General features: G+C 41.9%; 1 protein-coding gene across 1 annotated transcript in view; it reads right to left on the reverse strand.

Moving 5' to 3' along the window:
• Nucleotides 1-2,317: 2,317 nt before the first annotated feature.
• The window catches only part of LOC126990570 (ankyrin repeat domain-containing protein 65-like), a 172,917-nt gene continuing 152,723 nt past the window's right edge, over nt 2,318-22,511 (reverse strand). Inside the window, exon 8 of the mRNA XM_050849181.1 lies at nt 2,318-2,479. Coding sequence (XP_050705138.1) covers nt 2,318-2,479 — 162 coding nt within the window. The remainder of the gene's footprint in view (nt 2,480-22,511) is intronic.

Raw genomic sequence — 22,511 nt, forward strand, 5'->3', positions numbered from 1 at the left:
GGATGGGCGTGGTGCTGGCGTGTGTGTGACGTGTGTTGTACTGCGGCTGTTCCTTGTAATTACGGCAGTACTGGCGGCACTAGAAACCTGCCTCATCCATCGGTCCCGTAGTCTCACAGTGGCAATGCAAGTCAAGTAATCAATCAATGAATAAGTCTCTCTCTCTCTCTCTCTCTCTCTCTCTCTCTCTCTCTCTCTCTCTCTCTCTCTCTCTCTCTCTCTCTCTCTCTCTCTCTCTCTCTCTCTCTCTCTCTCTCTCTCTCTCTCTCTCTCTCTCTCTGTGTGTGTGTGTGTGTGTGTGTGTGTGTACTTACTTGTGTGCACAGTGCTCATAATGTGCCTTTTCTACGGGTATTTTTTTTTTAGAGGTTCACTATAGCATCCAGTGCATCTAGAGTCACCAACATGTAGTCAGAAACACCAAGAGTCATCACACCATCTCATCTCCTGCATCACTGTCACTGTCACCGCATTAAAATCATCACTGTACCATCTCCTGCATCATAACTGTCATCTACCGCATTAAAGTCATCACTGTACCATCTCCTGCATCATAACTGTCATCTACTGCATTAAAGTCATCACTGTACCATCTCCTGCATCATCACTGTCATCTACTGCATTAAAGTCATCACTGTACCATCTCCTGCATCATCACTGTCATCTACTGCATTAAAGTCATCACTGTACCATCTCCTGCATCATCACTGTCATCTACTGCATTAAAGTCATCACTGTACCATCTCCTGCATCATCACTGTCATCTACTGCATTAAAGTCATCACTGTACCACCTCCTGCATCATAACTGTCATCTACTGCATTAAAGTCATCACTGTACCATCTCCTGCATCATCACTGTCATCTACTGCATTAAAGTCATCACTGTACCATCTCCTGCATCATCACTGTCATCTACTGCATTAAAGTCATCACTGTACCATCTTCTGCATCATCACTGTTATCTACTGCATTAAAGTCATCACTGTACCACCTCCTGCATCATCACTGTCATCTACCGCATTAAAGTCATCACTGTACCACCTCCTGCATCATCACTGTCATCTACCTCATTAAAGTCATCACTGTACCACCTCCTGCATCATCACTGTCATCTACCGCATTAAAGTCATCACTGTACCATCTCCTGCATCATCACTGTCATCTACTTGATCTACAAACACCCCTATACCATATGTTGCTTCTACAGTCACCACTGTATCATCCACTGCTTCTACAGTCACCCCTGTACCATCCACTGCTTCTACAGTCACCACTGTACCATCCACTGCTTCTACAGTCACCACTGTACCATCCACTGCTTCTACAGTCACCACTGTACCATCCACTGCTTCTACAGTCACCACTGTACCATCCACTGCTTCTACAGTCACCACTGTATCATCCACTGCTTCTACAGTCACCACTGTATCATCCACTGCTTCTACAGTCACCACTGTACCATCTGGTGCACCCACAGCCATTACTGTGTCGCCTAGTGCTTCTACAGTCACCCCTGTACCATCTGCTGCACCCACAGCCATTACTGTGTCACCTAGTGCTTCTACAGTCACCCCTGTACCATCTGCTGCACCCACAGCCATTACTGTGTCACCTAGTGCTTCTACAGTCACCCCTGTACCATCTGCTGCACCCACAGCCATTACTGTGTCACCTAGTGCTTCTACAGTCGTCGCTGTGCCATGGATACACTTTACTGTATCGGTAAACTGTTGAGACACACGCCACTCGGCAGCAAAAGAGAGGGGACCAGGATCTCTTGGTCCTGGACGGGACAGCATCTTTCTTCAGGACTCGTTGACTCTTAGGCTTTACAAGCCGAGCATCCTGTACTTCGTGTCATCTGCGTAATAGTGTTCTGTAAAATGTACAGAGCAGACGCGTGCATATTTTGTGTTCGAGTTGCCTTTACGCGGCAACAAGTCACGCACTGTTTTCTTCCTGAGTCCTCCTTAGGAAAGCTGAAGTACCGCGCAGTATTTCCTGCCTTTTCCACAGAATGGTGGCGCCCGTGCCTGGACCGTTACGAGGCATGTCTGCCGAGAAGGATGGAGCATCGTGTCACACATCAGGGTGGATGGATGGGCGGCGAGCGAGCGTGACCGCCTTGTAGGCGTTCCCGACACTCAAGGCCAGTGGTTAACTGTTAGAGATTATTTATTTCCAAATATGTTAAAAATCTATCAAAATACTAGATAATTATGATTGTTCCAGACTCTTCCTAATGTCGTGGGGATACTTCTACTTCTCGAAGCTCATGAGTTGTCTGTTCGGGAGGGTAAATCTTTTCCCGTGGCTTAAGGCCTGCTGGAGCCTTTGTCCGCATCTAGGGTCACCACACCGACCTCTGGCCTTTCAGCTTGTTCTGGTAATCTACACTCCTCGTGTAGCTGTTCCTTGTACTCTGTCCTGTGGCCCCTGTGGAGCCTCTGGACCCACCGGCAAAGTCGTTGCTGTACCTACACGTATCCGTGACCCCTTGAGACACGCCCACCACGCTGGACCTCTTCCTAACCTCACCTTGAAGCTTATTTTCGGAGGGTGAGGAGGGAGAGGAGGGGAGGGATGGGGAGGAAGGGGGGATGAATAAGAGGAAAATATGGAAACATGGAAAGGCAGGCCACAGGAACTCTACTGGCTCATTACGAGGTTGCCCGCTCTGGCGATGTAATCTACTCGACAGTCACTTTGTGCCCTCAGAGCAGCCCGAAACACTTCGGTATGTACGTTCAGTGTACTCCTGTTGCCACGAAGTGACGGTCTATGCTAGGGCTTCTCAAACTTTTTAACTCGTCGACTCACCAATGAAGTTTCAAAATTTCTATCGACCCTGTAGCTTTTAATTCAAGGAAAAAAAAACACCGATGTCAAAATCATTTTTGAGTAGTCGTAGTCGTAGTAGAAGTAGTAGTTGACGTGCCGTAGTAGAAGTAGTAGTTGACGTGCAGTATGATAAAAAGGTAACACACAGTAAGAAAATATGTCGAGGTGTACGAGTTTATGTAACGTAGTTCTCAGTGCAACATACTCTTCTTCTTTCACTGTTGATATCATCAATGTGCCTGATGTGCCTGATGGGCATCAACAAGGACGCTGATATTAGGTTGCAGGTTGGTGAGGTTCAGCCGTAGGTCGCCTCGTTCTTCCAAGCTCGGTCTGCTCCTCTGTTTTGTTAAGACTGCGTTTGCATGACTGAAACCAGCTTCAGCCATCTCTGAACCTGGGAAAGCAAGTAAAAATGGTTCAACCACTGCACAAAGTTGAGGATATTTAGCAACGTTGTTCTTGTTGATCAAAAACTCACGGAGGCCTTTTCTTCTGAACAAGGCACTTGCTTCCAGGTCCCCAGTCATGTCAGTGAGTTCTTCCTGCAGGTGTAAGGCAATGTCTGCATTCCCTATTTCAACATCGAACGGTGTTAGGATCCATTCAGGCACTTTCATTCTCGCCAGGTCTTCAAAGCGCACTTTAAAGTCTTCAGTTAAATTCTCCAGATGAGTCATGTATATTTCTAGGTCACCATCAGAAATGCTTATACTTTGTATCTCTTGTAAATTAGAAAAATACTGAAAATCTTTACGTGCCAGTGAAGCTCTAAACAAGCTTAGCTTGCCTTGGAATCCCAGCAGAACTGTCCTGGCCTGAATGATGGTAACATCTTTACCCTGCAGACGTTTCTGTGTTTCATTAAATTTAGAAAAGAGGTCTGCCAAATAGAACAGGTCGTTTTTGCATTTTTTCAACTCTTCGCATAGAGATGAGTCCACGTCTGTCAGGAATTGAACAGTTGTGTTGTACAAGTCAACAAGTCTTTGCAAGCTGTGACTCCTAGACAGCCTCCTTAGCTCAGTGTCCAGGAGTAATTGGTTAAACATGTCATCATTCTCTTGGCACAGCAGTGCAAACAATCGTGAGTTAAGTGGATGTGCCTTGATTTTGTTAATTGCCCTGATGCACCCTTTCAAGGCATCATGCAGCTCACCACTAAGTTTCTGGCTACAAGATGTTGCCTGTGCAGTACATCACGCACTTGTTCATTGAGTAGGCTTGCAAATCCTCTGTACCGGCCAACCGTTGCCGGTGCACCATCAGGAGCCACTGCAGTAATATTACTGAGAGGTATGTTGTGCTTTTCAAAATACTGCTGCACACACTGTAAAATTGTTTCACCTGTTGCATCAACTGTGAGATACTGGGCAAACAAAAATTCATCATGAATGTTCTTTTGACCTTGAGTGTAATACCTCACATAGGCCATGAAAAGATTAGAGCTGCCAAAAGTTGACTCATCGAGCTGTAGAGATAACTTGCGAGATACCAAGATACCAAGTTTTTTTTTTCTACATCATCCGCCATTTCATCAATTCTTCTTTGCGCTGTACTGTTATTTAATGACATGTTTTTCAGAACAAAATGAGAATCTTTCTTCATAACAGTTTCTATAACTTCTTTAAGGCTGGGATTATGATTTCCTCATCAATAGTGTGCACCTTTCCTTTCTTTGCTATCATGAGGGAGATGTTGTATGAGGCGTCAAACCTCCTTCAGTATCACCACTGACGGGTGCTTTGAAAAAAGTCTTGATATTTGATCGACTTTTGAGTTTTTCTTTCAGTGTCTTGAAATAGTCAAGGTCTTTGTTTTCCTTATCAGAGTGAACCCTTTCAAGGTGGCCCTTCATCTTTGCAGGTTTCATGGCACCATTACTGAAAGTCTTTTCACACAAGAGACACAATAGCATGGTGTCCTTGGTTAATGAAGTAATGAATCCATATTTCAAATATTCCTGAGAATACTGTTGGCATTTCTTCTGAGCAGCAACAGCAGCCATTATGTCTATTACACATAATTTTCAACGCAAGTCAATAATCAGTTCACGGACCACACTTACGGGAGCTGAGAGTGCCCTGAACTGCTATATGCGAGACTACTATATGCGAGACAGCGAGAGAGACGTGGGTGGGGTGGCGGCGTGGCGTCCCTGTGGCTCCTCTGTCCTCGCAGCTCTCACCTCAATACGGCGCGTGCGCGGCCAACCCACCCGTCCAGACTCCGCCCTCACGAGCACGTGGATCAACTAACAACAAACACACACTAGAGATGTATCGGATATCCGCATCCGCATCCGCATCCGCGGAACATCCGCATATTTTTTCACATCCGCGTCCGCATCCGCATCCGTAGTTGTGATAAACTGAACATCCGCCTCCGCCTCCGCATCCGCATTTGTGGTGAAATATACATCCGCATCCGCATCCGCACTCTACAGAGGATGTGTGGATGCGGATGTGTTTTGTGTATTGCACAACCTATAGAGTAATATATAGACACGCAGTTACAGACTAGCAGAGTAGTAGAGTACTGCCTGGTGCTTACAGACTTAGAGTTCAGACAGAGCTTAGAAATGTGGAGTAAATTTATTGATGTGTGTCTAATGAATTAATTATCTAGTAAAACTAAAGCAAATAATATCACGGATTCATTTCCTTTCAAACTTACACAACGTAATGTGTCTAGAATTTAGGGGAAGGTCAGGAGGAGGGGGCGAATTTTACTTAGTGACTATGAAGTAAAAATACTTAGTAAATAAACTGCAAACTGTGAATGGTGGAATGTTAGATACTTAGTAACGACAGATGAGTGAGTCACTGTGTGTGTGTGTGTGTGTGTGTGTGTGTGTGTGTGTGTGTGTGTGTGTGTGTGTGTGTGTGTGTGTGTGTGTGTGTGAGGAGGGTGAAGAGGGAGATAGAGACGAGGCTTATCACCCTTGCTTGTCACCTTCACCCCGATGCCTTACTGCTGGAGAGAGAGAGAGAGAGAGAGAGAGAGAGAGAGAGAGAGAGAGAGAGAGAGAGAGAGAGAGAGAGAGAGAGAGAGAGATTGTAATGTGTGTGTCGTGTGGCTGAGTAATGTCGTACATTGCAGTCTTAGACTATATTCCCACTTCACACGGTAGAATTCAGTGCTTCTTCCTTAAATACTTTTAATGCAAATGTTTCCATAATTATACAAATAATAATATTAAAAAAAATATGAACCGGCAGCGCTGAGCTCTTCTTATCGCACGAGTTTTCCTGTTGTCGCCTGTTTCCCCTGATACAGTGAGTTGCCGATGAAAAGATTTTCACAGAGGAAGGGTAATATTAGCTATTGTTTTATTATTATTATCATTATTACTGTTATAGAGGGCTTTTCGATGTATTTCTTACTAGAATTTAATGCAATGAAGCATTAGAATAAAGTAATTTTCTTTTCACATTTGCTAAGCATCTCGAAAATTTATAATACTGATCCATAAGTTGTAAACTGGCATTCTGAGCATAAGTCCTACACAGTACACTGGCAGCTAGGTCATCAGTTTGGTAAGAGTTTGCCTTCGAAGGAAGAAGTACTGCTCCTTCCTTGCTTTGCTCCTCGCTGATAATACAGTTTGCCAGTGATGGTCTAAAAGGATATTATAATCAAGTTTACAAAGCCTTTTTGTTCTGTGCTGACTGCTACAGCAGCTGAAAAATGGCGTCACATAGCAGTGAAGTGTGGAAATATTTTATGAGCAAGTCAAGTGACCTAGCACAGTGTCTGTTGTGCAAGAAAGATTATTCACGAAAGGGACGTGGAACTACATCTTTGAAAAACCACTTGAAATCACTGCATAAAGAACAGTTTGAAGAGTTAATGGCAAAAGAGACAAAGAAGTTGGAAGAAAAAATAAATATAGAAAAAACACCTTTGCAAAAAGCAAAGACAGATGCTAAGCAAAGGAATGTTGCTGAGTATTTTCAGAGTGCAAAATTATGGGATGCTTCTAACCCTAAGGCAAAGAAACTGGATAAATGCATTGCAGAAATGTTAGTCATGGATGATTTGCCTTTCAGTCATGTTGAGGACATAGGATTCATGAGACTGATGACTGAAGCTGCTCCACTATACAGTCTAAAGCAGCGAAATTTCTATTCATCAATGATATGTAGTGATATGTATGAGTCTGTTTTCAAGAAAATAAAAGAAATAATTGATGAAGTGAAGCAAGACAACAAACTTTCCTTCACAACTGATGTGTGGTCAGATACCTCAGCAGGTGTCTCATTGCTGAGTTTAACTGCACATACCATAAATAAGGAATTTGAAAGAACAAACTTTGTGCTAGGTGCTGAACCACTGGAAAAACGACATACAGGAGAGTATATTTCCAAAATGTTGGATGATATGCTGATGAAGTGGGACATATCTCGTACAAATGTGCACTGTGTTCTGCGTGATGCTGGAGCAAATATGAAAAAAAGCTCTGTTTCTCTCAGGTGTAAATAATTTGGATTGTACTGTGCATAAAATACAGCTGATTGCTAAAACTGGGTTATCATCACATTGTGATATAGAAAACATGATAAAAAAAACTCGTAGTATTGCTACGCACTTTCATCACTCAACTATGGCACAAGATGAACTTAAAACGTTTCAGGACAGGCTGCAAGTACCTAAACTCTCTGTTATGCATGATACACCCACAAGATGGAATAGCACCTTACACATGCTAAGAAGAACACTAGAAATAAAGGAATCTGTGTGTGTGTATGCTGCTACCAACTCCAAAATCAAACAGCTCAGCAATACTGAGTGGTTGATTATGCATAAATGTGTACAAGCCTTACAACCTTATGAAGATATCACAAAAAAACTTAGTGACTCCACATCCACAGCAGCTGAAGTGATTCCACTTGTAAAGTCCTTAAAACACACTCTTCAGCATACCACATCAGTAGTTTCTAACCCTGTTGAAGAAACTCATACTTCAGATACAAGCTCTGAAGATGAACCAGGCTCAGGATCAGTGATTGAGTTAAATGAAGACAGACAAGCAACACAGGCAGTAAACTTCATGAAAGAAGCAATGCAAGCTGATGTTGAGAAAAGATTTTCTTGGATTGAAAATGAAGAACTTTACAGAATTGCAACATATATTGACCCAAGATACAAGAGTAAATTTTTTTCTTCATCTCACGTCACTGATCAAGTAAAATCATCACTTGCCAGAGTATGTGAGGAGCTTCGTCAGACGACTATTCTAGAAGAGGAAGGTGGAGAACCAAGAAGGAAACGAAGAAGAGATGATATGAGTGAAACACCTACCACCTGTGGAACATTAGATGAAGCAATGACCTCTATTCTTGGCTCCAGCAGTGATGATGAAGCAGAAAACTCATCTGTAGTAACTTTACTCATGAAAGATATTGAGAAATATCACAGAGAGAAAAGAATAAGTGGAAAAAGTCAAGATAGTTTGCAATGGTGGAAGACAATGAAGACAGTCTACCCTGATTTGGCAAAGGTAGCTTGCCAGTATCTCTCCTGTCCACCAAGTAGCGTTGCTAGTGAGCAGCTGTTTAGTAGTGCTGGCTTGATATATGACGCTAAGCGCAATCGGCTTTTGCCAGAAAAGGTAGATAAGCTACTGTTTTTGAAACGAAACTTGCCCATCTTTAACTTTAAATATTAAGTAATAAATATGTGTTTATAGTATCAGTTCAATCAGTTGGTTATAGATTTATAGTTAACCACTTTCAAAAGGGTGGAGGTTGGGGAAAGTGGTCGGTGGGATGCACGACGAGTTGGGTCCACGTCCCGCATCCTGGTAACGCACAAAATGTGTGGCTGAAACTCGTCATAAAACTTTATTGTAACAAAAAGTACTTCCACTTTACTTCCACTAGTATACTCAGGAACTCCCTTCCTGCGTCTGTATTTACGTCTTCCTATGACTTAAATACTTTCAAAGAGAGAAGTATCAACTATTAAGACACCATTCGATCTCATTTGGCAGTATTTTGGTTCTCCCACCTTATTTGTTACTTCTCCTGTCTGCATGGAACTGAAACAGGCTTTTTTTTGGGGGGGGTCCTCTTGGTGAGAACGTTTGACGTAAAAACATCCGCATCCGCATCCGCATCCGCGAGGATGTCATATTTTGATATCCGCATCCGCATTTGCATCCCCATTTTAGTAGAGACTGATATCCGCATTCACATTTGCATCCGCAAAATGACATCCGCATATACATCCGCATCCGCGGATGTCTGAAATTCGACATCCGATACATCTCTAACACACACACGCGTACGCACACGCCAGGCTCATCAGGAGCCATGGCAGATATTTCAGAGGAGAGGAGTGGCGAAGGCCATCCTAAGGGACAATACAGAGTTGATAGTAAGTATATATCATTTCACGTAGATGTCATCATTGACCATTTGAGACAATCAATTTATGAACAGTATGAAATGGTGCATGTATACTTTCTTGCAAAAGAAAGCAATGCGGCGTGTGCGCACGTGTGTGTGTGTGTGTGTGTGTGTGTGTGTGTGCGTTTGTTGTTAGTCGATCCACGTGCTCATGAGGGCGGAGTCTGGACGGGAAGGTTGGCCGCGCACGCGCCGTATTGAGGTGAGAGTTGTGGGGACAGAGGGGCCACGGGGACGCCACAGGGGATACGCTCGGTCACTCAGTACGTGACAGAGACAGGAATGCATCCTGTTCGGACCCTAGTACGGACAGCAGAGCTGCGAGAGACGATGAGGGGGAGGGGTTGGTTAAAGGTAGTGTTGCCAGCACTGCTGAAATTTCTAAAGATTTGCTGAAAAAAATTAACCTATTGTCTGAATTCAAGAAATTATTATATATTTTTGATCTAATTGTGTGTGTCAGTCTTCAGATATTTACAAATTATTATCGAGAATTTGAAGCGGAGGCTTCAATGGTCTCTTCGACCCCAGCAGTAAACATTCACCGACCCCCTAGTTATTCATCGACCCCCTTTCAACTCCCTGGCTATTCATTGACCCCTTGAATAGTCCCATCGACTCCTGAGGGTCGATATCGACCACTTTGAGAACCCCTGGTCTATGCGATTTTTAAAGAAGTTGATGGTTTCAGCACTTACTGTTTCTACAGGGAGGAAGAAGTAAGTTAGGGGGAGAGGTAGCAGGGAGAGGGGCAGCAGGGAGAGGGGCAGCAGGGAGAGGAAGGTGCTGAAGGAAGGAAGGGAGCGGAGGAAGGACGGAGATGAAAGCTGGCAGCGATAGAAAGAGAGAGAGAGAGAGAGAGAGAGAGAGAGAAAAGAAGCTCTGGGCAATGGATTGAGCTGATGGAGAATAAGCAGGTTTGGAAGTGGGTGTTGCAGGGGAGGCTGGTGGGAAGAATTGCTAGAGGAAGAAGAGGGCTGGGGAGGGGAAGGGGGAGGGAGATTGAGGAAGGAAACTAGGGAGAGGGGAGGTTGGGTGCGAGAGGTGTGAGGGAGAGAAACCCGAAGGTGAGGAAGGAAAGGGAGAGAAGGAAGGGTAAGTAGAAGGAGAGCCAGAAAGGGGATGAAGGAGGTGAGAGAGGGAAGCGAGAGGGAAGAGGGGAGGGAGGGTAATGAGAGTAAAGAGGAGAGGAGAGAAGGAAAGGAAAGGGGGAGGGGCGAGAGGGGAGGCAGGAGCGGTAGAGGAAGGAAGGGAGAGTGGGAGGGAGGGAGATGTATGTGGTAAGGGATGGGAACGAGAGGAAGGGGGAAAGAAATGGGGTAGGGTGAGTAGGGAAGGGAAGGAAGGTACAAAGGAAGGAGTACAAAGGAAAAGCAAACAGCAAAAGACCTCCTGGTCCTAACCAAGGAGACTATGGAACAGGAGAGGGGGCCTCTATGGGAGACCGTGGGCGGGTGGTGGTGTATGTCGGTTGCAATAGATGGCGCAGGAGCAGCTTTGTTTACATTCGGGCGCCTCCCCCCCTCCAGACCCACCCCAACCCCCAGTACCCATCAGCAGTGTTGCTACATGGGATCAAGCAGCAAATGTTGCTACTTTTTTTCTTCAGTCTGGTTATTTCCCATTTTAAATAAAAAAATAAAGGTAGATAAATATTAAAATGAACAGTAGGAACTATATATATATATATATATATATATATATATATATATATATATATATATATATATATATATATATATATATATATATATATATATATATATATATATATATATATATATATATATATATATATATATATTGACTGCATGTCATGAGTAATGCTATTATTGTTATATTATTGTACCGCAATTATATTACTTTCTCTTCATTTGTGGGAGGCTACCAGTGGTTAGATGTGTTTTATGTGTTTAACCTTTCTGTATACATACTGGAATGAACCAAGGTTGTAGCCCTACTGCCGTTCTTTTAAAACTATGTGATTATGTTTTTCTTCCAAACTCATTGTTTTAGCACGCACGCTGACTTCCACCAGTAATGATTTACATTGAATCATTGGTTTGTGGGGGGAAAGAGTGGGTGGATATAATTATCTTGGTCTAACTTATACTGTTTATTATACCGCTATTCGCAGCAATATCTTTCTCTGCTCAGATTGCAACGCTGCCTCGTTCAAAAATCATAACACCGCCGCAGCCGCAACGTTTACCAGCCGGAGCCTCAAATCATTGTACCTTTGTGGTGATAAAGAGTACACAGCCTGGTCTGAAGCTACATTTATTACGGAAGGATGCCAGGCGGGGATAAGTGATATATACACATATATATATATATATATATATATATATATATATATATATATATATATATATATATATATATATATATATATATATATATATATATATATATATAATGATAATGTGGAAATTCTAATCATTTTCACGCTGACAGCTGTTCTGAACATGCTAATTGCATGCCTCCCCTCCTCCCGCGGCAAGAGGCCGAATGGCCTACACACGGCAGCTCCAGATTCCTCCCCACTATGACCTGTCAGCCTCGTCCACGTAGCTATCCAGTCTACTCCTAAAACAAGCTATCGTCCCTGCACTCACTATGTGATTGCTGAGTCTATTCCATTTCCCCACCACCCTATTATTAAACCAATGCTTGCCCATTTCCCTCCTAAATCTATACTTTTCTAGTTTAAGTCAATTACTGCATGTTCTATCTTGCCAAACATCTTATGCAAAAGTTAACCAGCATTTCCACTCTTTCATCCCTTACACTGATAAACTTTGGAACAGCCTTCCTTCGTCTGCATTTCCTCCTGCCTATAATTTGGCCTTCAAGAAAAGTTTATCAAGACTCTACTTCTGTCTGTTTGGGAGCGGTGAGTAGTGGGGCTTTTTTTTTCTAGTACGCCTTGTTGCCCTTGAGCTGTCTCCTTTGTTTAAAGAAAATAATAATTAAAGAAATAGAAGCTGGCCGCCAATGCTTCTGTTGTAACCCACAATCCGGGCACACAGGGGAGACGACACACTGTTTGTATTAGTGACACTTGGAGTATTTAAAGGAGTTCGACTACTTAATATTACATGGGTAAAATATTGTTTAAACCATTCACTATTGGGACGTTAGCACTGGTATAATATTGAGTAAAACGCAACGATGAATGTTCTACCCATGTTGTCTAGGGAAGGACAACTGAGTGTCCAGCAACGAACAGAGTGATCTGATCTCCTAACCGACATGTAATAAGGTCGATTTTTTCATAACATTTTACATTTTGGTGCCAATCTACAAGTGGGTGGTGACTGTAAGTATCTCAGCAACCTGCACGCATCTATGCCATTCCTATCACGGTGCATGGAGCAAGCTTCACATAACACTCAGACAGAGACAGTTTAATTATGGTTATATTTCAGACTCAGTTTATTGCTCAGTCTCTTAGGTGCAGTGCTGTTAATATTATTAGTGGTAGTATTAGTACAAATAATGTATTTATTTTCATTAATTTATCAATATTTATTTATTATATTATTAGTGTTTGAAAATTCCAATACTAGTATTAAGATAAACAAAAATATCAGAAATATATTTATACTCATTAATTATTATTGCTTTTCTTGTTATTACTTCCTTCAATGTCCTGGCACTCTGACATCTAGTGCTTTTCCGTCTAGCAGCCAAAATTGTGGTCTTTCTGAATGTGTATGTCCTAAGTCTTCATTGGTGTAACTAGCTATATAACATCAAAATCTGCATCTCTCTCTCTTCTCACCCAGTCGTCCCCGTACATCCTTTCAATATCCAGAGAATTTCAATTTACATCTTGTAATCACTTAATTAATGCAGTGCAATCCTCATCTCTGTATTTTACCGTGTGGACATACTCTTTCCTTCCATGTTACACTGTCGTATGTTATTCCACATCTAACACAACCACATCCCAACGGATCCGAACACGTCCGATATCATCCAAGAGAATGTGGCAGCTGAAGGGGAGAGTCCAAGAAAGAGGCCAAGGGTGAAGACATTTAGCCACCCCCTGAAGTACATGGCAGCATCCAACCCTCTTGGTGAGCTGCAGGAATGTGCTCCCCATTGCACTGCACCAACTCCATGTACTGATTTTGGTATGAATACTTCATCTAGTGTTTGTTGATTGTTAACATAAGAACATAAGAACGCAGGAGTCTGCAAGAGGCCGGTAGGCCTGTACGAGGCAGCTCCTTTGACCCTAAGCTCCCGTGTATCTAACCCCACCTAATATCGCTGTCCATGAATTTATCTAGTCTATTTTTGAATGTGACAATTGTATTGGCACTCACCACATGACTGCTAAGCCTATTCCACTCATCCACCACCCTGTTAGTAAACCAATTTTTGCCTATGTCCCTGTTGAATCTGAATTTATCCAGTTTAAACCCGTTACTTCGTGTCCTACCCGGTTCTCTTACCAACAAAACCTTATGAATGTCTCCCTTATTAAAGCCCTTCATCCATTTATAAACCTCGATCATGTCTCCACGCACCCTTCGCCTTTCTAGAGAATGCAAGTTTAACTGTTTGAGTCTTTCCTCGTATGGCAAGTTTCTCAACCCCTGAATCATCTTAGTCATCCTCCTCTGCACCGATTCTAACATTTTGATATCCATTCTATAGTAGGGTGACCAGAACTGAACCGCATAGTCAAGATGAGGTCTAACTAATGCTAAATATAGTTTGAGGAAGACTTCGGGGCTTCTGTTGCTTACGCTCCTTGAAATAAATCCCAGTACCCTATTAGCTCGATTTCTAGTTTGAATGCATTGTGCCCTTGGACGGAGATCAGAGTTCACTAAGACCCCTAAATCCCTCTCGCACCCAGACCTACTTATGAGAGTGTCATTTAAGCAATAGTTATGTGAGGGGTTGTTCCTACCTACACTCAGAATACTGCACTTCCTACATTGAACTCCATCTGCCATTTATCCGCCCAGTCATATAATCTGTTGAGTTCACCTTGGAGAATACTAGCGTCCTGATCCGACTCAATTACTCTACCGATCTTGGTATCATCTGCAAATTTACTAACATCACTACTAATTCCTGTGTCTAAGTCATTGATATAAATAATAAACAAAGTGGACCTAATACCGAAACTTGTGGGACCCCACTCGTAACACATCCCAGTCAGATCTTTTACCATTGATTTGCACTCTTTGCTTCCTATTGCTAAGCCACGCCTTGACCCAGTTCAAAACTTTACCCTCTACTCCGTGAGCCTGTAATTTAAGCAACAGTCGTTGGTGAGGAACTTTGTCAAACGCTTTACTAAAATCAAGATAGATTACATCATAATTTTCATCTCTGTCAACCGCCTCAAATACTTTATTGTAGAAGGACAAGAGATTGGTGAGGCATGACCTACCTTTGTGAACCCATGCTGCGAGTCGTGAATTAAGCTATGTTTCTCTAAATGCTCCCGAATGTTCCTGGCTATTATGGACTCCAGCATCTTCCCTATAACCGATGTTAAGCTAATTGGGCGATAGTTTGAAGCAACTGACCTGTCCCCTTTTTAAAATCGGCGTCACATTAGCTACTTTCCATAGGCTCGGCACATAGCCAGTATTTACCGACATCTTAAAGATGTCGGTTAGTGGGTCACTGATTATATCACCTAGCTCCTTTAATACCCTCGGAAATATCCCGTCAGGACCTGGCGACTTGTTCTTCTTAAGCTTATCTATCTCATCCTGAACTACTTGCCTGGTAATGATTATATCCCTCAATTTATCGCCATCCCCGCCCTCGTACACCTGAACTCTTTCCGGTATAGTCGTTCGATCCTCCTGTGTGAATACTGAAAGGAAGTAGTCGTTCAACAATGTGCTCATATTTTCGTAATTTTCTACTAGCTCCCCTGTGTTTGTTTTCAGCGGTCCAATTTTCTCCCGTGTTTTCGTTCTATACATCTGAAAGAAGCCCTTCGGATTACTTTTCGCCTCATTTGCTACTTTGATCTCATAGTTCTTTTTTGCTATCCTGGTGTTTTTCTTAACTAATCTAGATAGTTCGACGTACCGGCCCCTGAGATGTGTTTCCCCATTCTTTATTTTCCGATAAATTCCCTTCTTTAACCCAATCTCGTGTTTTAGTCCACGAGTCATCCACTTAGGATCATTGTTTTCTTTTCTAAGTGTTCGCTGTGGTATATGCTGTTCTTGCCCCTCTACTATTACTCTAACTAAATTATTGTAAGACATTTCTACCTGGTTCTCCTGGCTCTCCAATCCGCAGTTCTGGCCCTCATGAATCCCTAAATTATCCCAGTTTACCCCTTCAAGATGTCTTCGAAGCCCCTCGTAGTTTGCTCTTCTAAAATCTGGCACTAACACTGGGTTTGGTTCGCGGGTTACCGCCCAGTCTAAGCTAAAGCGAACCGTTCTGTGATCACTATTTCCTAACTCTCCGCCCACCTCCAACTCACGTAGCAAGTTCCCATTATTGGTTAGGACTAAGTCTAATATGTTATCTCCTCTGGTAGGCTCAGTAACTACCTGCTTAAGGAAATTATCTTGTATAACTTCAAGAAAGTCCTCGGCTGCCAGGTCACCCACTAGATCTTCCCAGTCTATATTCCTATAATTAAAGTCCCCCATTACGCAGACATTTCTACTCATACTCGCCCTGCCAATCTCCTGTAGTAATATACTCGTGTCCTGCCTGTTAAGGTTGGGTGGCCTGTATATAACTCCTAGAGTTAGTTTTTCTTTCCCTTTGTAAACGTCCACCCAAACTGATTCTGAATCCATGTTAGTTTTGACTGAGTTGTTAACTAAACATTTAAGTGAGTCTTTAACATATAGCGCAACTCCACCTCCCTTTCTGCCCCTTCTGTCTTTGTGAAACATCTGATAACCCGTTATTTCAAATTCTGTTGTGTTATTAATCTAATTATGACTTCACAAAATAGACTGTGCGAGTCACTTAACACATGCCCTGCTCAACATCACTTTTAAGTTGTAGAATTCCTTCATATAGATGCTGATTTATGTATCCTGAAATGATTGGATATTGATTGTCTTAACATTTTTTTGTCCATGATCACTGAACTATGTTACGGTATGTCTTTGGGTGCAGATCCAGGAAATGAGTTTGGGGGGGACGTCAGACTTTTTGCGGGTGGCATTACCAATTAGCCATTCTCGGCAGTCCTGGTCTTGAAAAACTGGTGGCGTGACCTAAATCAATGGGTATAATGGCCTGGACTTTGTGCCAAAGCATTGTTTTAGCCGCAGCGCGGTTTTGAGCTAGTTTTCCTGTATCACTCAGGACCATTGGGGGGGCCCGGGCCCCCTGGGCCCCCCCTTGGATCCACCAATGTAGCTATGTCTTATAAAATATCTATCCTTTACAGTCTGATGGTGCATCCTTCTAGGTTGTCAAGTTTTAGTAGCTAATCGTGAGAAGTATTCCTTATAATGATAATTGATTTCCAGATGCTTTGCACTAAAAAAAGTGTCTTGAAACCTGCCGCAAATAACAATCAGCTGTAGTCAACCCTTGCTTTAAAGAACCAATATGGAGGAAGGGGGTGATGTTATATCCAAAAATCTTTTACATCTGAAGTATCCAACCTTTTTGTGTATAATAAACCTTGTTTGTTACATGAACTTAAAAGTTCACAATTTCCATATATGATTATTTTTTCCTTGTATTTGATGATTAATTCTGACATGTATTTCCATTATCAGTAGGTAATATATAGTAACAAGACAATAATACACATTATAACAATGTATATATTATAGCCCAATGAGTGCACGAGATCATTTACCTCATCAGTGACGCCAAGTCCAGGAGTCCTTCCCTAAATTCTTTGCCCGAATTTGTGACACCTAGTATAATAACTAGTTTTAGTGACCATTTGCATCCATTTTTCACTTAGATTAAAAAATTGCCTCTCAACAGGGTGTGAGCTTGATGGGGTTGGAGGAAACTCGACTCGGCCATCAAGCTCACCACAATATAGTAAGGAACCTCTTGTTCTCAGAGATAATTTATCCTCTTTAGTTGCTGTTCCGTGTTGCTTCAATCACAACTAATGTGTTGGAAACATTAGAGCTTAATAACATACTTCACATCTCTGCATACAAATTGAGTTCAATATTTAACTGTTACACCAGTAGGCTACATATCTTAAGAAAAAGGTATGTAAAAAGGTTGATATTTTGAATGATAAATTTAAACTCTTTATTATGTTTCTATGGCTGTAGTACCGTTACGATTAGTCGAGTGATCAGCATATGGGTCTTATGTTCTTGATAGCATAGGTTCAAATTTTGCCAAAGGCTGGCAATTGATAGTCAGTGTCCACAGACACCTTCCTGTTTCTTGTTTATCCTGTCCCACTTTAAACCATGACTGGCCAATCTTTGAAGAGGTAGCAAAACCCTGAAGTGCCACTAACAAACCTTTGTCCATTCTTCTGATGTGATCCTTTATTTATTTTTTCACCTGCCTATAGCGCCGGTAGGTTTTCTTCAAGGGCCTGGCAGTCGGCCCAGGCCCGTCATGATACAAGCATTTTTTTTTAAGTGACGCCATTTAGTATTGGCTCATGCTGTCACCCGGAACTCATTCTTGATTCACTTGGATGGTTTAGCAGCGCTTAGGTATGACTAACATTGCAGAAACAGGGAATTTTTAGATTTTTAGTGTGGCAACACATTGACAAATGTTTTAGTATGGACTGAACGTCAAAGATATATATGGTAAATGGGTGCTTGTAGATCTTGACATTATATCTGTCAAGAGTCTTCAGTTGTATCCTCTCCCCCATCTCTCCTGAAAATATTACTCTTGTCAGGCAATCTAAGTGAAGCCTTCCATCGAAGCTGGCGTGCAGACATAGTGTCAATGCTTAGATTCACTGTCCTTATAGCACTGAAAATAATGCAATTACATGCACATATTTTATTATTTAGAATTGTGATTAATTGTGATTAAATATTTTTCATGTATTTTCAGACATGAAAAAGTGAAAATTGCTGCACACAACAGTCTGCCGTCTGCGCCGGGAGGCAAGGCAGCTCAAAGCCCAGGCTGTTACAACTCCTGGGCAGTTTTTGCCCAGAGCTAGCACTTTTTTAGATCCAATAGGGATGGATTTTTTCTGAGGTCAGGTTCAACATGCTGTAAGATGCCAAGATATAAACCTAGTAGGAGATATGGGTTACAAGAGAGGAGGTTTGCTCTGGCTTTATACTGTCAAAGTCCAAATGCTAATAGATTTCTAAGCACAGTATTTCACTTGCCTTCGGTTTCAACACTTCACTCATGACTCAGGAGTATTTCAGTAAATGTTGGCTGGAGCAAACAGACTCTGACAGCCCTGCAGCAAAGAGCACAGGTTTTGTCAAAAGAAGAGATACTTCGTGGGATTTGCCATTATTTACTATTACTCTTGTTACACCAAGATTTTTTTCCATATACTTTGCCAAATATTGCAAGTAATGTACCATTGTTAGTCTTGCCTGTTATAAATCAGATCTTGTTCAATTAACAAGCTTTGGGTGTCTGCCACTTTCCAGTTGTGATGCAAGGAATCATTTATCTTCCCTTTTTATCACATGTAATGCACCATTGTTGGTTCTGCCTGTTATAAATCAGATCTTGTTCAGTTAACAAGCTTTAGGTGTCTGCCACTTTCCACTTGTAATGCAAGGAATCCCCTGCCAGATATCGCATGTAATGCACCATTGTTGGTTTTGCCTGTTATAAATCAGATCTTGTTCAGCTCACAAGTTTTGAATATCTGCCATTGTTTATTTCAGGTGTAATGCTTGGAAGCATTTGCTCTCTTCCCTACCCAACAGCATGCAATGCTTTATTGTGGATTTTGCCTGTTATGTTTAATCTTGTTCAGGTAACAAGCTTTTGGTTTCTGCCTTACTTAATAATGTGCTGCAGTGAAACTTGTCTTGGTTTCATAATATGAAATACAGCATGTAATTTCATCACACTAAGTGTCTATCATCACGTGTCTGGCATCATTAATGTGGCTTCCAGGAGTAATCTTGTTTGTATTACAGCATGCAAATTCTTTCTGCTTTATATGATATACATAATCACAGGTATGATTTTTTTTTCTGACAAAATGTAATGGCAGTTGATGTATCATAAATGATATGTTTGTGTGCGCATTGATATGTTTCTTTGTTCGTGCGCTTGTTGTATGTATTTTGTTGATGACGTGGCGTTTCTGCCTTCCTGGAGGGTGCAGCCATTGTGAGGAGTCAGCTGTGCTCCAGTGTCTACTCCACCGCCACCACCTCCCTGTCCAGGATTTTGTGCCATGTGTTTGGTGTTTGTGTATTGACGGGTGGCGTAGGACTTTGTGTGATAAAGGTGTGCGCCGGCTCGGTAGGGAGGTGGTGGTGGTCAGTGCACTGACGGTGATTTGTATGCCGGGCACTTGGTATTGCCTGACGGCCAATTAAGTAAGTTATTTATCTATTTTATCTTTGGGGCTTGGGAATTACAGGTGTTGAGTCACTGACTGTGAAATGTTTGGGATATTGTGATTTGTAATTATATTTGTGATTAGTTTGGTGGCAATACTGCCCAGGGTGACTGGTTATTTGACTGTGAAAGTGATCGGTGTGAAGTTTTACGCTTGTTGTCCATCGTAAAGAATAAGGCCACTGCCAGTGGTAATAGTTGTCAACTTAAGGTTGAGGCACTGAAACCCCCTAGGTTTGAAGGAGATTTCAGAGAATATCCTAATTTTAAAGACGATTTTGTCAACATTATTGTCTCAAAGTATGGGAAGAATCCCTTTGCACTCAGGCAATGTCTGGGGGAGAAACCCCTGAAAGTCATATTAGGATGTGAAAAAGACTATGAGGAGATGTTTAAAAGACTAGACAAAGAATATAGAGACCCCAGAAAATTGTTTGATCTTGTTATTAGTGATCTGAAGTCTTTAAAGGTAATAAGAGATGGAGATGACAGAGGCTTCGTTAACATGGTTAATGTAATAGAACGTTGCTATTTAGACTTACAGAAGGTTAATCTTCAGAAGGAAATGAATTCTGTCAGCATTGTTAGTATGGTTGAAAGGCTATTGCCTACGATTCAGAAACGTGAATGTGTAATGACAGCTGACAAAATTTCTGATAAGAATGAGTTATTTCCAGAACTGCTAAAACTCCTATTGTGTGAGAAAAGGGTAATAGAATATTCTGAATCCAGTGTTAGAAATATGAAGTCAGAAACCTCAAATGTGTGTAACGTCAGAAGTTCACAGGAAGTAGATGATCCAGATTTGCATGATATTGTTAAAAGAGTGCAAGAAGATCAAAGGAGTATGTACAAGACATTAGAAGAAATGAGGGTTCAGTTTGCTAGTAACACCATCAGTGCTAACAGAAAAACAATTGGTAAAAGTGGTTGGGTGCATGAATTTGACGGGCATGACATAAATGAATGTGGTAAATTCAGATCCCTAAGCAACATTGAACGTTTAGAGATAACCAAAAGGAAGGGTGTATGTTTCCGATGTTTAGGGGAAAACATGTCGCCAGGATGTGTAGGTCTGGTTTGATGTGCGATATGAAGGATAGTGTAGGTAATGTTTGTGGTAAAAACCACCATCCACTACTTCATGGATCATTCATCAATAACGAAGTGTCAGCCAATTCAGGTAGCTGTACGAGTAACAAGGCCATGCTATGTGTTAGCACCATATACAGCAACTGTCAACCACTCACTGTTTTGTGGGACTCTGGGTCAGACATTACCTTGATCACTCATAATATGGCCAGGAAACTACATGCTGAGGGTAGAGACATCTTGATGTCGATGGTTAAGGTCGGAAATGTGACTGAAAGATGTGCTAGTAAAGAATACACTATAAAGATACATGACAAGGCAGGTGTAGAATACGAATTGAAGGCCGTTGGCATGGATGAGATATCATCACAGGTACCACATGTTGATCTGTCTCGGTTGCCTGATATATTTCCTGATGTTGACATGGGGATGATTCGACCTAGTTGAGTTCAGGCGGTTATGATGTCCACTTGATTGCATCAAGGAACCGGGTTGCACCCGTGAAACAGATAACCATACCAAGAATGGAATTATGTGGAGCAGTTCTTTCTTGTAGACTGCGGGAGTGCATTGAAAGGGAATCTAATTTGAAGTATAGTGAAGTCATGCACATTGTAGACTCAACAATTGTACGTTCACAGATACAGAAAGAATCACATGGGTTTAACACATTTGTTGCTTCAAGAGTGGCTGAAATTCAGAGTAAATCAGACCCTTCTGAGTGGTGGTGGGTTGAGTCAAAGCATAATGTATCTGACCTTGTAACAAAACCTTGTGAACCTTACATGCTTAGTAAGGATTATTTGTGGCAAAAGGGACCAGAGTTTCTGAGCAGACCTCAGACGGAATGGCCTGTCTGTCAGTGTTGAAGAGGAGCTGCCTGATAGGAGATCAGTAACACTAGTGTGTTCAAGAGGAGATGAGAATATCTTGGGTGAAATAAACTTGGATAACTTCACTAGTTATGTTAAGCTTTTGAGAGTGACAAGCAGAATTTTGTCATGTGTGAAAACCAAATCATTTAAGGGAGCGTTTGGTGAGCCTTCAGCAGAAGACATAAAAGCAGCTGAGTGTCTGTGGATAAGGACAATTCAAAGTGACATGCTTGACTGGCAACAGAAGTATAAGAGACCTGGGCCTGCTCTTTGGAATGGGATGATAGTAGTGGGTAAGAGGATTGCCAAGTGGCTCAAAGATAACTGGAATCAAGAGCAGTACATCTTACTTCCAACTAAACATCCATTCACTAAACTACATATGTTGCATTTCCATCAAATTGATCATGGTGGAATAGAATCTACCCTAGCAAAATTGCAGGCAAGGTTTTGGGTTCCAGGGGCGAGGAGAATACTAAGATCAATTAAGAAAAGGTGTGTACTATGCAGAAAATACTATGGAAAGATTGAAGATCAATGTATGGGTCAAGTCAGTGATGTTCGTATGAAGCCCACACCACCCTTCTACCACACAGCCACGGATTTGTTTGGTCCCTCTACTATAAGAGATACAGTGAAACGGAGAACCCGCGGAAAATGTTTTGGGGTCATTTATACTTGTTTAACCACCAGGGCTGTCCACCTTGAAACTGCTGAGAACTATAGTACTGAGGCATTCTTAAGAACATTTAGAAGGTTTGTGAGCATTA

This window comes from Eriocheir sinensis, unplaced genomic scaffold (assembly GCF_024679095.1).
Source record: "Eriocheir sinensis breed Jianghai 21 unplaced genomic scaffold, ASM2467909v1 Scaffold177, whole genome shotgun sequence".
In the NCBI taxonomy this organism is placed as follows: Eukaryota; Metazoa; Arthropoda; class Malacostraca; order Decapoda; family Varunidae; genus Eriocheir; species Eriocheir sinensis.